The following is a 16,889-nucleotide window of genomic DNA, read 5'->3' as shown; positions in this document are numbered from 1 at the left end:
TGATCTTCAGAAATCATTCTAATATGCTGATTTATTATTAGAATTATCAACAGTTGTGCAGCCAAATATTTTTAAGTTACGCCTTCTTTCTTTGCGTGAACGTTTGGGCGGCGTTATGCAAATCTTCTCACATCGTGACGTAGACATGTGGGGTGTGTTAGAACGAGCCGTTTTAGGTAGGCGTGGTTGACTCTTAACTCTTATAAAGAATATCTCTTTGGATTTGAGACTTTAGTCTTTGCAACTTTACAGATCTTCTTTATGCACCAAGAGCTTGTAACACTCCAAAGAGAAAGGAAAAATTGAAATCGCATCATATGACCCCTTTAAATGGCAACGCTGATTTTTCAGCAACCCTAACCCTTTGATTTCAAAGTTCTTTTTTTTTTTTTTTTAAGTTTTTCAGGTAGGTTTAACAGTAATATTCAGGTACAGAAATACCACAGAAACAGAATAATCTATTTAACTTTAAAATAACACTGGTTAGTCTTCAATGTATAAATAAGCATTAATGACAGACAGCAGCAGGTTTATTTAAGTTGCTCTCTCTTTAAGACCTCATGCACATGCTCATGATCTAACTGTTACACAGTTTTGTTTCTCAACTGTTTACATTCACTTAATAGCCTATATACCGACAATGTTTAGTATAAATCGACTGTTTACGTGAATAATCATCAAGACGGGAATTTTGACATTGCATTTTGACCATTTACGCACAAAATATGGCGCAACATAACTTCATTCTGTAGTCACACGCTCTCATTTGCGGCTCTACGTGCGCGCACTTTGGGTGTGAGCTCACAGAAAGGGGTCTCACAGAGAGTGCTGAATTGAACACTTGAATGTTTAAAATGGTAAGACTCAAAAGCACGTGCAAATGATACATTCCGTCATCTGTCCCGAGCGTCTTTCACGCTGAAATATTTGCGGGAATTTCCCATGTTACAAGCGCGGAAACTGTGTGAATCAGTAGAATTATGCGAAATCCAATGAAATTCAAGCCCTGAATAGAATTAGAAAGTTCAAAAGAACAACATTTATTTGAAACAGAAAATCTTTTTATCATTACAAGTGTCTTAACTGTCACTTTGAAATCACTTTAATGTGTAATTGTTGAATAAAATAATTAATTTCTTAGAGCATATATTACACTAAGAAATGTAGTGTATTCATACGCATCAAAACACTGTCTAAAAATGAAAATCATTTTATTTGTTTTTCTGGAACAAAGAAAATAAATTCTTAAATCTACATAAAGAAAAAAAGCCCTACTTTAATCAATTTTAAAAAGGCAGTTCATTACATTCCGCATATACTGAAACTCAAGATTATATAGTAGCTTATGCACTGATGCTCACGCTTTCACGAATGAGGGGGTCCAGCAGGTAGTTGTAAGGACAGAACACGATGCAGGCATCTTGCATGAGCTCCCGAGCTGCGTAGTAAGCACAGGACCGCAGCTTACCTCCAAGACGCACCAGATCCTCAATGTCCCAGGCATGATGTAGCCCATGAACCCACTGTAAAGTGCTCTGATCACGCATTTTATGCACATTGTGGTAGTACCGACATGACAGACCCTGAAAAGACATGAAAACATATAAACACACACAAATAATACTATTTTATGAAAAGTGTTAATGTTTGAGATGTACTTGCCAAGACTTAAGTGACATAAGTGGTAAAGCATAGCTAGCACCAGCAAGACCAAGGTTGTGGGTTTGAATCCATAAGGATACTTGAACTGATACAATAAACGGTTCATGTATTGAAAAATGTGGATGTTATGATTCAATTAAACCACATAATTGGACACAGGTGGATATCCCTAACACTTATAATAATTGTGTTATTTATACAATCATGTAGGCAGGTGTCTCCCTGCAGAGAAGGGAATGTCTGTGCATTGTTTCGTGATTCACTGGAACCTGTAACATGCTGCTGAAAGGCTAATGGCAGCTTCCAGTATACATACTCAAAGAGGGATTAGCCACCAATGAGAGCACGGGATAAATGTCAACCCGATCGTGCCGTTTTGATCCTCCTGTCCTCCAACTCTTATGAAGGTGATGACGGCACTGCTGAGGGGTGTGCGACCTAACGATAAGTGTCTGAAAAGCCTATGCTCTTCAGCCATTCAGTAAGGCAAGGAAAGAGGAATAAAGACTTGGAGTGGGGCTCATAAGAGGACACAAGAGATGGGGCCCCAGGGAGGCTGAGGAAAACGACAGCTCATTCTCTCCTCTCTCCGAGCGGGGCTGTCGGCACGGTCTTCCCCGCTTTCATGTGCAGGGGCGCGTCACAGTCGAGAGGTGAGTGGACACCTGTGGTGACAGCATAATAGGTTTCATTACGCAGGCCGCCCGATGGTCAGAGACTAAGCAACACGGACAAAACTGAAGCTCCCACTGGAACAAAGTGCGTTTGAAGCCTTTGACAAGGCTGCACAACAAAAAAGGTCTGTATGACTGATTGGGGATATTATCGCCTGTAACTGTTCTCCACAGCTTTAGTGACGGAGATTAAGTTTGTGAAACCTTAAAGCAAGGGTTTGCGTTTCAGGGTCGGCAGCTCGTCTTCTTTTCTTACGACAGTGTTACAGTGAAAGGAGAAGAGGGGCTCACAGAATAAGTGGCCACACTTGCTCTCTGGCCTGCAGGCCACTGTGAAGATCAGGAAACAAGGTGTTTGGTTCCACAGTAAAGTGTGGGTCAATCTCCGTTCACAAGATCCAATTCAAGAGATTCAATGGCTAACAAATTCATGATCAGTTGATCACTACTTAGGCCCAACACTCAAAGATGAACAGGGTAGAGGCCATGACCTGTACACTTATGTAGGTGGTCAGAGGAAATAGTGGGTGCACGGTTATCTTTTGCTGTATACACACACAAAACCCCATTATCATACAAAAATCTAAAATGAGACCTTTCTAAAAATGTCAATCTTAGGTCAAACGATGTTTGCAGCCAAAGAAAACAGGCCAACACCGCAGACAGAAACTGTTAAGGTGCGGCCACATAACTGTTGTTCAGTGGATTTTGTGGGTGAAATTTAGCAATTTCCAATTGGCATCCGCACAATCAGGAATTTGAGTTAAGGGCGAAAGATCTCCCCACACAGATTTCGCAGTGGGTTCAAGTTAGTCACTTGGATTCAACGCACTGACAAAGCTCTTTGGTTTGAAAGTAACTTTTGTATCAGCTGTGCTTCATACATTGCTGACAAAATTGCAGAAATGACGCTAATGTAACTGTTTCCACCATTACTATTTAACACTGCTTAACTCTTTGTTTGGTTAAAGTCATCATTGCATTGCACAACATAATTGCAATGTTTTGACATCTATATAGCTGTACAATTTTTGTTTGAACCAAAAGTTGTTGGAACCAAGATGTTTAAATACAAACGGCAACAAGAAATAAAGTGTTAAATATGATTTATATAATAAAATATTCTAATATTCATAGAATCTTCTACATATGAAAAATATTATAAAAATATTAAATCAAAGTTAGTTATTCCAAACAAAAGCTACATTTAAAATAAGCATGTTTAGTTATCAATTAAGCTTTTTTGGCCTAATGTGCCCAGAATTTTTGTTACTTTCATTTCACAGTCTTGAAATATAAGTGCAGATTTCAGGACAACCAAGAGAAAAAGATTAATTGACCATCTTTAGGTTTCTCTCACAAGTTATTGACAGAGTTCAGGGTTCAGGCCTTGAACTCAGTGAACCAGGAGATGTCTAAGTCTACTCTCTTTTATCCCTCTGAGAGGCTCTAATGATGACAGATGAATGAAGAACCTGTGCTCAAAGGTGGTTGCAATGTCACATGGTGTAACATTGGAAGGGGCCGACTCACGCTCTTGGCCTCCAGCAGCTCCTTGCAGCGCTCGTTGCGGTTGGCATGAGGCACCACTTCGGGATGGACACAGGTGTGGTCTCGGCTGGACAGAATCGTCATGGGCACGGTGGAGTAAAGCGTCCGTTTCAGCTCCCGTGCGATCTGTGTGATCTGTTTATGAGTACGAGTGCCGAAGAAGACTTTTGGGATCTTTTTCCTTCCGCTTCCCTCTTTGTCTTTATCGTTGTCCTTGGACTTTTCAACCGTTTTCTGTCCTGCTTTGAGGTTGGCGCAAGGACAGAGTGAACAAGACACGGGAGACTGTGGAATACAAAAAGAGAAAAACAAGTCACGCAGAAACATTACAAAGAGAAACAACCTACTTGAAGCAATGCTACAGCCCTTTTTTGTCCAGCTCATGAAAAGGCTTTTGTATAAGCAGTCATATAGATAATCATTCACATAGCAGGCAAATGCTATAAGTCAAGACAGAATGACCCCAAGCAAGACTGTAATTTTAGACCATGCCATTGTTCATGCTACTGGCCCCTCTGATTGGATCTCTTTAATTGTAGCTTTCACACAAAGGGCCATGCTTGCCTGCAGCCAGCTCTAGTGGTGAAACTGATCTTGAGGAAGGTATGGGTATTTTAAGTGTCTCACTTTCCCCTCCATTCAAGGGAATGACACACAACTCATGTGTTACACAGCTGGTGTCAAGCAGAGAGTCACTGCTTTATTCTGTGGGAGAAAGCAGTATTGTCTGAGTACTGAAATACTGCATGCATAAAACAAGAAAAGCTTGTGATATGTTTAAATCTAACTGCTATGCCTGGAATATTTAATTAAGGAACTGTTATATAGGAACTGGACAGAGTCAATATTTCTTCACCTTGAGCATTAGTGGGCTTAATCTTTCCATGTATGTTTATGGATCAGGTTTCTAATCATTGCTGATAGGTAGGAGCAGATGGAATAAGCAGGGCTTTTTCCTGCACTGATTTTAGTGGGAAAAAATCTGCAGAATTCTGCTGAATGGATTTAAGCATGATAAACAGTTAAAACAATAAAGTTAAAAAAAGTTTGGGGGTCAGTAAGATTTTTCCAGAGAGAAATTATAATTTTTATGCAGAAAGGATTAATTAAATTAATCGGTCTAGAGAAATATTAAAGGGGTCCTATTATGCTTTTTCACTTTTTCAACTTTAGTTAGTCTGTAATGTTGCTGTTTGAGCATAAAAACGATCTGCAAAGTTACAAAGTTCAAAGTCCACTTCAAAAGGAGATATTTTATTTAACAGAAATCACTTTTCAAAAACTACAACGAACGACTCGTTTGGACTACAACACATATTTTCCGGGATTTGTGATGTCACAAATATCGACGAATGGGATGAGACCTGGTTGAGCTGCACTAGAGAAGGCAACAAGTGTTATCACTATGTCAGAGACACACTAGCTTTCCCAAGGCAGACGAACTTAGAGTGGTTACAATCATCCGGGTTTAAATCGCGCTCAATTGATTTGATTTTGACGCAATATTTACACTGAAGCTCGCAGGCGGCTGTGGTAAGGGGCATGACATTTCCCGACCAGGGGCCGAGTGCTGCCAATCACAACACACACTGGCACAGCTAACCAATCACAGCACATTTCGCATTTCAGAAGGCGGGCCTTCATTTGATACAGGAACTATTCGAGCCGTTCATGCCAGACTGGGGCATGTAGATATAACTGCAGACCGGAGATTTACAAAATGGGGCGTGAACTCCAAAATGGGGCAGGGTCTCCTCGCGCAAAGACTTTCACCATTGGCTCTGGCTCCAGCCAATTGTTATTGACTTACATTTCAAAATAAAACTTTATAAATTAAACATTGTTTCTAGTTGATCTAAAATAAAATATGCTATATAAATAAATATTCTCCGTGAGAGCAGAGCCCAAAGCTCGTGGCCAGTGGTGTTCGGACTGGAGTTTGAACCTCTGCTTAATGATATAAACAGGAATCACCCATGAGCTCTCCCGCGAGCCGTCCCAGCGCAGCACAGCACAGCACAGGGGAAAGATTTTACTCCATCGCTTTGTTCTAAGAAACGGGGGCGTCCCGGGGCACGAAATTCGCAGGGTAGGAGGGGGTAGTGACGCTGGGTGTAACTAAAAAGGTGCCATTGTCCGGTGAGGTCCGTTTGGAGAGTTACGGAACGATCTCATATCGCATAATCTTATTAACTGTTTATCTTTCTGTTTAAACTTTCTTTATCATGCTATTCAGCACCAATCCCACCGTGCAGTCAATTTCACTGGTTAAAGTTAGGGTCAGGTGTGGGGTAGATTTAGGGGTTAGCATTTTTTGTAGCATAGTGTAGGAAATCAACACTTTAATTGACACAACCAATAAAATCTTTAGAATCAGCTGTGGGGCGGATTTGCAATGAAGTGGATTGGGGAAAAAAATTGCGCATGCGTGTCATGTCTGTCAATGGGAGGAAGCCACGCCCTATTTTGGAGATCTCCAGGCTGCAGTTATACCCTTCTCGACTGGGGAGAAAGGTGTTGTAATAATGTAAAATATGTGAAAAATAATGTATAAGACCTAGTATAAGAGCCTGCTCTAGTACACCCCCAAAACAAAATCAAGACTTTGTAAAAAAAAGCATAATAGGACCCCTTTAAAATTCTATTTAAAAGCCTATTTAAAGTTCTAAATAAAATGTTGCTTTTACAAGCATGTGTACGATTTTTTTCCCCCTCTCAATAACATGATTTTGCCCAGGCATAACTGACAACTTTTTGTGTGTGTTAATACATTAAAAATAAAGCAGACACACAAAAATCAATTAATCAATACTATTAAAAATGATTTTAGGTATCACATCACATTATGCATGTGAAAAATGATCGATTGATAATTTTTAAACTTGCTAAAGATTACATTTAATAGTTATTACATTATTATTAGTATTAACATTAAAATTAGTTTTGAACTTTCAGTGAGTGTCAGATGGTGGCAAAGGCAATCTAAATGAGCATGTACAATTAAATATAATTAAATATATTGATACCAATAAATAAAATATCCTATATCAGTCTTCAGTCCTTCAAAATAACAGTAGCTTCTTTTCCTTAGAGTGACAGTAAGATTATCCCTCATAAGCAAATGCTAAGTCACGGCGTGTGTTACACCTTCACATCAGGGATCAAGCTGTCCTTTAGCCTGCACTCCACTGAAGAGGTCCAGCTCCGGTTACCCGAGCTGCTTCGCAAACCTTGTTTGTCATTAAATATTACAGTAAGCGATAGAATGGAAGTGAACGTGAGCCCGTCTTGCAAACTGTCCCCCGATGGGACAAAGACCAGTGCCGACGTGCTAAATAAACAGAGAGCTGGCAGCAGCTAAGGTTACGGCTTCGCAGCAAGAGTTACGGCCCTACCGATCACCTTACCTGCTACTGCCACATTCAATAGGCCAGTCCAAGTATCCTGCCTCCTATACCGAATAATTACTTATTCATCGCAGGGGGGAGAGAAAGGGCTGATTGTAAATGGGAGGCCTTGTCAGCAGCCGTGCAGGAAACAGCTGACACAAGGGTATCCGTTACACGCAGCCTGCCACAGTTTCGGCTCCTCTCGCTACCGCACAGCAAATAAGACACCCCTGGAATGCAGATAACAGCCTCCATTGGCCGAACCCGCCGCCACAGACACATTCAGGCAGAGTGGCACATTCTTTCATTGCGAGGCCCTTATATCAGTGGAGCAGAGAGGTACACCTCAGGCCACTCCAGACCTCAACAGTGGCTCCTAATAAAACAGTGTGTGGCATTGTGTGGGAGCGTTAACCCAAGCATGCTGTTCCAGTCAGGGGCAGACACCTGCAGATGCATCTAGCAGCTCATTGCTCTGCTAAGAAAATGTGGCCATTGTTCTGGCACTAAAAAATCAGCAAGGATATTGGGAAAGTGTCTTCGGGGGTTTTTAGAAGCATTGGTGTACAATGACAGCATTTCACAGCTCTTGTGGGACCTAACTGCTAGTTACAGTTAAGGGCCAGCACACATACTACAAATACATAAAATAAGCTGCTGGTCACTATGTGGTGTATTTTAGGGACAATGGACATGTGAAGAGTAGAGTAAGGAACTAATAATCTTTTGTTTTGTTTTTTTCAAACCAGAACTAAATGATCGTCATCATGACATTCAGTACATTAACAGTTCCAGCATGTGCAAAATGAAAGAGAGTTGGAAAGTATTTTCCATGTATTATTTTTCAGCATAAAACATACAGCATGACCGATGAAGTCTGATTCTCGAGCAAATTACTCCTATAAGTCAATTTCTTTTTTTGAAAAAAAAAAAATAAAATACAGTGCAACCAACGAAGTCAAAACACTGCCAAGAGAATGACTTTTAGGTCCTGGTTCTCTTTAATGAATCAAAAACATACAGCGCTACCAGTGTAGTCCGATTCCCATGCTAATGACTATAAGCAAGTTGTTTTTAGTACATCAAACACATTGAGCACAACCAATGAAGCCAGATTCCCAAATGACCATTACGAACCGGTCCTTTAAAATGAATTAAAAACATACAGCATAACTAATAAAGTCAGATTCCCAAGCAAATGACTCTTATGAGCCAGTTGCTTTTAATGAATGAAACACAGAGTGTGATCAATGAATTCAAAACCTTCCCAAGTGAACCCCTTTTAATGAATGGCTTATTTTTTTATTAATTAAAAACATACAGCACAAACAGTAATGTCCAATTCCTGATATAATGACTGTGATTCACTAAAAACAACTAGCTTGTAAAAAACATACAGTGAGAACAATGAAGTTAAAAAAATTCCCAGGTGAATGATTTTTATAAAACGGTTGTTTTTAATGCATCAAAATCATACAACTCTACTTGTGAAGTCAGATTCCCGAGCAAATAAACTTATGAGCCAGGTGTTTGTAGTGATGTAAACACAGACTGCGATCAATAAAGTCAAAAGTTTCCCAAGTGAGCAACTTTTATGAACCGTATCCTTTTTTTTTAGGAATCAAAAACATACAGCACAACCAGTGAAGTATGATTCTTGAGCTGATGATTCTGATTCACTGAAAACAACCGGCTCATAAACACGTATTACAATGCGACCAATGAAGTCAAAAGATTCCCAAGTAAACAACATTAATGAACCGTTTCTTTTTAATGGATTTCCAAAACATTCATAGCAACTAATAAAGTTCAATTCACATGCTAAAGTTGTTTTATCTAATCACAAACACATACGAATTAGATGGAGTCAATAACTTACTCAAATTCAAATAAATCTTTAGTGAAACCATTAAGAAACCAGAGTTATTAAGACAAATCAGCATCAGAACCGGAATTGTTAAATTCCTGTGTGAAGAGGCGGAGGATTCTACCAAGTACTTATCAGTTACTGGTGAAAAAACATCATAAGAGCTGGGTTTGTTCTGTTAGACAGTGGCATTTCTGTTTGCCAGGTGAGGTGTGGAGAGAGCAGCTCCTGTGTTTGAGATGGTGAGGCTAGATTGTCTGCGCTCTACAATGGCCCTGTGGTGGAAGATGCAGGCCTGAGTGTGAGTGTGAACAATGGAGACTGCATTTCAACAGGCTGGCTCTGAGAGCCTGACACCTGAGAGACTGAAATCTCACACTGTCCGCCTGCCTGGGCCACTGCACCCTCACCACACAGATGGACAGAGAGAGAAAGAGATAGCGGGTGAAGCATTTCAGTGAGGTCTTTACTCCCTATAGCCCTCCTGATAGCTGCCCCGGAGCACCCCCAACCCACAAATCCCCAATCTCACAAAGCACCTGTTTATCCCCGGAGCGCCATAACCAGCAGGTGAACCCCATTCAATATTTATCCCAGGCTTTCACAGATCACTGCCAAGCAAGGCAAACCTCTTAATTAAACTGGAGCTCGCTTCAAAGGGCCCATTGAAGATGTCAGTCAGCACTGGCAGGGGCCGAGAACGGTGTCAGGTGAGAGAGTGAAACCTAAGGCCTGCTTTCTCTTCTCCCCCTCCACCTAACACAGCCATCAGCCTGCCCATCAGGCCAGGGCCGTCCTCCTCGGTGACAGTCCACCAATCTTGAGGAACGCATAGCACAAGTCACTCCTTTTCCATTGTGTCAGTTGTAAGCAATATGTCCTACGGTGTGACAGAACGATCACGCTGACACAGATTCTTTTCACAACTGGCCATGTGAATACCTGTGGTGTTTATTACAGTGCATCAGATTTTCTAAGAGGCCTTATGCAGTACATGGAGATGCTAAGCTGCCCTACATATCAGCCTCTCTCAACAAAACAAATAAACCATCTTCATAATAACACTTCGTAACCCCAGATTAGGAGGATTTCTGCTTGATGGAAATTATGAAGTGCCAATTGTTTATTTAACGTTATCAAATCACGGATAAAAGGTCAGGAAGATTTCCAAAGTGCAATCCAAAAGGCTGGAAACCTTCCCATAAAGTCTATAAGCTAAAACAAATCTAGCATCATCAAAAGTCTATAAAACCCTGTTTTGCATTCAGTCAGACATTGCTTTGGCGCCGTCCTATTTAGAATGAAAGCAACTATGTGTGCATACATTTCATCTGGAGTCATATGGCTTGTTGTGGCACAGAACTAGTCAAATTATAGTAATTAAACAGAGATAATTCCTGCTTACAGACACATAATTAAGTATCCAACAGCAGTGTGAAAACCCCCAGCAATAAATCCCAATAATATTACCATGAACCTTTGAAATCTGTTTTGAGCCATCCTCTGCTGCCACCAAGTGGTCAACAATAAAATAACACAATATATATGCAATATTACATTTATAAGATTAATTAATTTAAAATTAATTATTATTAAATAAATTAAATACATTTATTAAATAAATTATAATTAATTTAATTATAATATTGTTTATTTAATAACACATGCTATTCCAGTGGCATCCTTGGTAAAACAGCTAAAGTAGGGATAAAGTGATTCTGTCAATTTACTCACCCTCATGTTGTTCCTGTATGATTTTCTTTCTTCCGTGGAACAAAAAAGAAGTGATTTTAAAAACAGTCCTAGAATATTTCCATACAATGGAAGTCAATGGTCACCAAAACTGTTTAGATACCAACAACATTCTTCAAAATATCTTCTTTTGTGTTCCATAAAATAAAGTCAAAGGTTTGGAATGACATGAGGGTGAGTAAATCATGACAGAATTTACATTTTTAGGGCGAACTATCCCTTTAATGGTATTGGATGATGAAATCTGGAGAAATATCAAACAGTGCTCTCCATGGTTATTTCTGACACTATATTACATCATAGTCTCCCAATAAGAGATGTGTCTGAGGTGCACTCACACAACACTGTGGCTGCGACTGGCAGCTGTCAGCTCTGGCACCACTGTTCAATTCCATGGTCCAACTCTGAGCCCCAGGCACTGGTCTCTCCAGATGCTCCTCCTCTTCATCATCATCAATGTAAATCACTCCTCGCTCGAGACATCTTTGCTTGCTTTTCTATGGAAAGAAAAAAAGCTGAGTGTGATGACAAGATTCAACAAGCCAATCAATAATGTCACAGGAATAGAAGCTATTTGCAGAAGTACCTTTTGCTCTGTGCCTAGTGTACGAATGCGCTTCCTGTCAGTCTTAAAATCATCATCTTGTTCTCCATTGGAGAGAGAGGCCTGAAGTTTCTCAGAGAGGCGGGAAGACAAAGTTGACTTCCTAGGCTGGTCACTTTTGTCTGCTGAAACAAGAAAGCACACTCAATGAAAACAGACAACAGTAATTTATCATGGCGTTTCATTTTTATTTTTTTTGTTTTGGTCAGAAGGTTTTAGAAAATGCTTACCTTCTTTTGAGAGAGGGGTTGTAGCTTGAGCAGAAGTACCTTCATGAGGAAGATCAACCAGAGGTGGTTTAGGTGCTGTGCTGCTGAAAGTGGGGTGTGCATTTCGGTTATGGCACACACACTGACATGAAGTAGCCACTTCTGGTTTCTTGCAGTCAGCCGAACTAGTGCCTGCAAGCTGTTCCTTACCTTAATACATGACAAAACAAACAAAATGGGAGCCATTGTTTTAATGCTAAGTTTTATAGAGTGAAGAGTTAACAAGAGTTTATTATCACAGAAGTCATAGACAGATTAGCTTGTCTCTGTGAAGCATAACAGAATAGTCAATTAGGGTCTTGTATATTTGACATGAAATGGAAGTTGTGGTCAATCTGACACATGGAAATTGAGGTCACTTTTTTCAGCAAGGATGCATTAAATTGATTACAAATGACAAGTCTTTAACATTGATACACATCGGAAAAACAATAAGTTATAAATAAATTACAAATAAATTATGCTCTTTTGAACTTTCTTCTCATCAAAGAATCCTGAAAAATTCCTGATTTCTGAAGGATCCTGTGAGACTGAAGACTGGCTGTTGAAAATTCAACTTTGCCATCACTGGAATAAATTACATTTTAGAATATATTAAAATAAAATAAAAAACAGTCATTTTAAATTTCAATAATATTTTACAATGTTACTGTTTTTGCGGTATTTTTTATCAAATAAACACAGACTTGGTAAGCATAAGAGATTTATTTCAGGACTATTAAAAAAATCTTACTGACCCCAGACTTTTGACAGAAGAGTTTAAAACTTGTTGGAAAGATTTCTAGACATACCAAACTGTGCTTGCTGCCATGCGAGGGCCGAACAAAGCAAAGCAAGACTCTTCCCACTGCCAGTAGGGCTCTCCAATAGACAATGCTGCCCATTGTTAAGTCCACGAATGATCTAAGAGAGAGAAAAACATAAATGTCAGATATCAATCAAAACTAAAGAGGCTATTTAAAAGCTTTGTATGAAGATGTTAGGATGATAATGATGATAAAAAATTACAAATAATATGTTTATTGACTATAAAACACAAAAACAAATCTGTAAAACACAAGTACAACAGATCTTACGGAGTTCATCATGGCCAGCTGAGATGGATAAGCCTTGCAAGGGAAGTTTATTTTCACCCCTCCTATGGTGTACTCCACTGGAGCCGCAGCCATTCTGTCTTTCTGTGTCCAATGGAGGATGTCACTGTCTGAGGATACAATCATTAGAGCTGCATAAGGCTGGAAAACTGGCTTCATTTGACCGCTCTGAGCCACCTAAGTGAATTGTGGGTAAACACTAAATTTACACCAAGTTTGGCTGACAATTGATCATCTAAACTGACTGATTATTTCGGACTGTGGCAAAACAGACTAACGCTAACGTTACACGAACAAAACGAACTGAAAAATATATTTTTTTTACGAATCAATAAAAGATCTGCTTTAATTCATCTTATGTACATGGGAAATATTTAAACTGAAACTTAACATGACGGTAAGAGGTCTGCTAAACACGATTCAACTAGCAACAGGTGAATAAAGGAGTGCTTTAAGGTTATCGTAAACATACATAAAAACTAACTGCGTAACTTAGCAAGATATTTTCTGCTACTACTGCATATAAACAGCACCTGTAGATTACTTCATTTACCTCAGGAGTAATGTGATTAAGAGGAATATCAGATGGATTACTTCACAAAGAAAATATGCATTTTGACGGGTTAAAAGTAGCTGTGTAAACAAAATAAGGCACAAAAATGAAACTCCCGCGCAGCAGCACAAAATATGACGTCTGTACGTCAACGTCAAAATAAAAGACACTTCTTCTTCTTCTTCTTTGGAATTTTTGGCGTATTCGGCACCATAGGCACATACCGCCACCAACTGTTTCTATTCATACATGGATGATAGTCCCGCCTCTATTCATATTTTATTTATTTACTTATTTATTTTTTAATTGTTAATTTTATTTCGGGTTCACCCAAGCTGTATTTCTGGCTGCTGCGTGTTCAGCTCCCATGATAAAATACACTTTACTTCACTTTATTTTTTTAAAAATCAGGAATGTGAACATTATCACATATTCCAGTGATTTTTTTTGGTCTGAAATTTAGAGAACAGTTATTATATATACATTAGGTAGCAATCAAAAAAATTAATAAATAAAAGACTCATTCAAAACAATCCAAAAAGTGTCTCTCCTGTGAACATACTGTGGATTTAAGGTGGCTACAGATTAGTCATGTGATTTATGAAACAAAAGTATGGAAAAGCTTTTCTTTAACTTTTCCAATGTAAATATGCAAAGATGTTTGGAATATATAAAACCTTTCATAAAATGGAAGTGATAAGATGACATTATTATTAAATTATTAATAAAACTAAATAAGTCACATATAAATAAAATGAAATGGTCCAGGAACCTTTTATTTTATTTTATAATGTTCTTTTTCATTTTTCTAAATAAAAGTAACTCTAAATGAAGTCCAATCACTGATCTATATAAGTGAAATGGCGTGGACAGATACATCAGTGAGAAACAGGATGCAGGTGCTCTGGAGCTGGTGTCAATTGCTGCTAATTGGTGCAGCAGTGCATAGATAAATGAGAGGACTGTGTTGTGTCTGGGTGTTTTTGTGCAGCAGTGTGTTAAAGGTGCAGTTAAGGTGTCTGTTTGACGTAGATGCAATTAGGGTTAGGGCTGAAAATGAAATTTTTACGAATCAATAAAGGATTTTAGATTAATCTTTTTGATATTTTCAGCTATATTGGGGTGTATATTCTCTATATTCTCCTCCATCCATTTTGCCACAATATGTTTGTTTTTCCTTGGGTCTTTCCTTTTCCTTTATTGTAAATATTGACAAATCTTAATTTCAATGAAGGAAGAAAAATATATATGATGATTTTCACCACTACGTTTGGTCCAGCAGCCGTTTTTGTTTTTCTGGTGTTGCTACTAACATTTACTTAAAATTAAAAATAAAAGCATGTCACCTAAAAGTGTAACAGATAGAAGGCACTGTTTAAAGCATCTGGTGGACGCTTTTATCCAAAGCGACTTACATTGTCTTATAATATACGTTTATATATACACAATATACATATTTACTTGGTTCTAGTGTTCCCTGGGAAATGAACCCATGACCTTGACATTGTTAACACCATGCTCTTACGAGAATGCTTTATTTTCTTTATTTATTTGTGTCTGAAGCCATTTATTGATTACTGCTAAGCTGCAACCACAATTGTTCCCAGCAAGATGGTTCATAAAGCAGCTCATAAAAGTCACTTTGGATAAAAGCATCTGCTAAATGCATAAACAGATTGTTTGTATGTGTCCGATACTGATATTCAGAAATGATTTTTAATTGTTGTTTTTTCTCATACAATGATAAATAAATGAATACTAGATTACAATGAAAACATGCGTTATATACATTTTAATAATAGTAACAATGTAGCTTATAATGCTACATGTCAAGCATTTCTCTAACATCTCATTTAAGCATGAGTGGAAGTTAAGTTAAATTATTTATGCAAACAACATATTGAAATATTACATTAATTTTCCTGTACACACCGCTGTTTCCTGTTCAACACACAGTGGTGTAATGATGTTGTTCAGTGCTATTCTGTAGAGCCCAGCCAAACGGTATCGTTTGACTCGTTTAAGAAGTGTGAATATCGGCAAAATATTGGTCAAACAGATTATCAATTTATCTCGGCATGGCTGCTTTCTCAGTTTTTGGCTATACTTTTTGTCATCTGGGTTGAGCTCACAACACAATAGCTTAAAGAGTGGCCAAGCATTGAAGGTGCGAAGGCACCTAGTATCCGTTAGTTTTCTTCTTCTTCTACTACTTCTACTTCTTCTTCTTTTTCCTCTGCTCTTGAGTCTATGGCAGCCCGTAGGAAAGTTATGAAATTTGGCTCACAGATAGAGAACAGTCTGAATTTTAACCACAGCATTTGGACTTTGGAGTCTCTATCTCAAACCCTAGCCAGCCCAAAGTTGCACTCATGTTTATGCTAATAACGTTTGAACAATAAGAGCTAGAAACAAAATTCAGTCTCATGGCCTTGAATCTCACCTCTTCCTATTTGCTGGGTCATACAGAATCCAGTGGTGTATGTATTTCAGCAGTCAGATTTAGGTCAAAAACCTACATTTTTGAATTCGTCCTAAACTGTTTGTCCGATCTTCACCAAAGCTTCTAATTTTGTCTCTGTTTAGACTGGCCACTCAATTGCTGGTTGCAGATATATTTTTTATTTTAGTTTTAGCATATAGTGTATAATTAAAAATTATTTTATTAAATTAATTTGATTAGTTTCAAACATATATTAGTCAGCTACCAGCAACACCTGATTTGGCTATTTGACTTATAATGACACCTAGTGGTGTGGATGCAACTACTTGCGATCATATGTAAATAAAACAATGTAGGCCTATATGTTTTTATTAGGCTACTGATATAACTTACTGTAAGTCTTCATCTCATGATTCATTTTAAATACATATTTAAAGGTATAAACGTTTTGTGGTCAGTTTTATTTTTGAAATGTTGTGTTTGGGTTCTTCTCCTCTCATCTGCTCTCCTCTCCTTCTGTCTGGGATGGTAAATAAGGTTGGGTGTGTGAGAATCTCATTACCAGGACACAAAGCAGCATTTCCTCTGAGGATTGAGTGAGGGAGTGAAGGAGGGAGGAAGGGAGGGGGCGAGTGGGGCGAACAGCCAGGCTCAATCACGACCACGCTGATGGGGAGGGAGAAGGAGGCAGCTGGGTTCCCGCTCAGGCCTTCAATTTCCTCCACAGTCCAGCCACTCAAGTGTGTAATTACTATGGGGTGTCATGAAGGTGCGATTCCTTCTCCTTGTAACACTCACCCCCTTCTTGCCTGCACCCCCCATTGGCTCTCTACCAGGACACAAAGCAGCATTTCCTCTGAGGATTGAGTGAGGGAGTGAAGGAGGGAGGAAGGGAGGGGGCGAGTGGGGCAAACAGCCAGGCTCAATCACGACCACGCTGATGGGGAGGGAGAAGGAGGCAGCTGGGTTCCCGCTCAGGCCTTCAATTTCCTCCACAGTCCAGCCACTCAAGTGTGTAATTACTATGGGGT

At 39.0% G+C, this 16,889-nt stretch overlaps 1 protein-coding gene across 1 annotated transcript in view; it reads right to left on the bottom strand.

Annotated features, from left to right (window-relative positions):
- LOC107757032 (Fanconi anemia group J protein homolog) overlaps positions 1–13,567 on the bottom strand; it is a 38,835-nt gene extending 25,268 nt beyond the window's left edge. The window contains exons 1-8 of the mRNA XM_016574383.1: positions 13,416–13,567; positions 12,845–12,972; positions 12,560–12,671; positions 11,730–11,918; positions 11,482–11,621; positions 11,234–11,392; positions 3,870–4,172; positions 1,362–1,583 (exon numbers count right to left, since the gene is read on the bottom strand). Coding sequence (XP_016429869.1) covers positions 1,362–1,583; positions 3,870–4,172; positions 11,234–11,392; positions 11,482–11,621; positions 11,730–11,918; positions 12,560–12,671; positions 12,845–12,937 — 1,218 coding nt within the window. The 5' untranslated portion in view covers positions 12,938–12,972; positions 13,416–13,567. The remainder of the gene's footprint in view (positions 1–1,361; positions 1,584–3,869; positions 4,173–11,233; positions 11,393–11,481; positions 11,622–11,729; positions 11,919–12,559; positions 12,672–12,844; positions 12,973–13,415) is intronic.
- Positions 13,568–16,889: the final 3,322 nt, after the last annotated feature.

The sequence above is a fragment of the Sinocyclocheilus rhinocerous genome, unplaced genomic scaffold, assembly GCF_001515625.1.
Source record: "Sinocyclocheilus rhinocerous isolate Xijiao unplaced genomic scaffold, SAMN03320098_v1.1 scaffold1152, whole genome shotgun sequence".
Lineage (NCBI taxonomy): Eukaryota > Metazoa > Chordata > Actinopteri > Cypriniformes > Cyprinidae > Sinocyclocheilus > Sinocyclocheilus rhinocerous.
The sequence above is the reverse complement of the archived record's forward strand: the minus strand, read 5'-3'. Positions and strand labels throughout refer to the sequence as shown.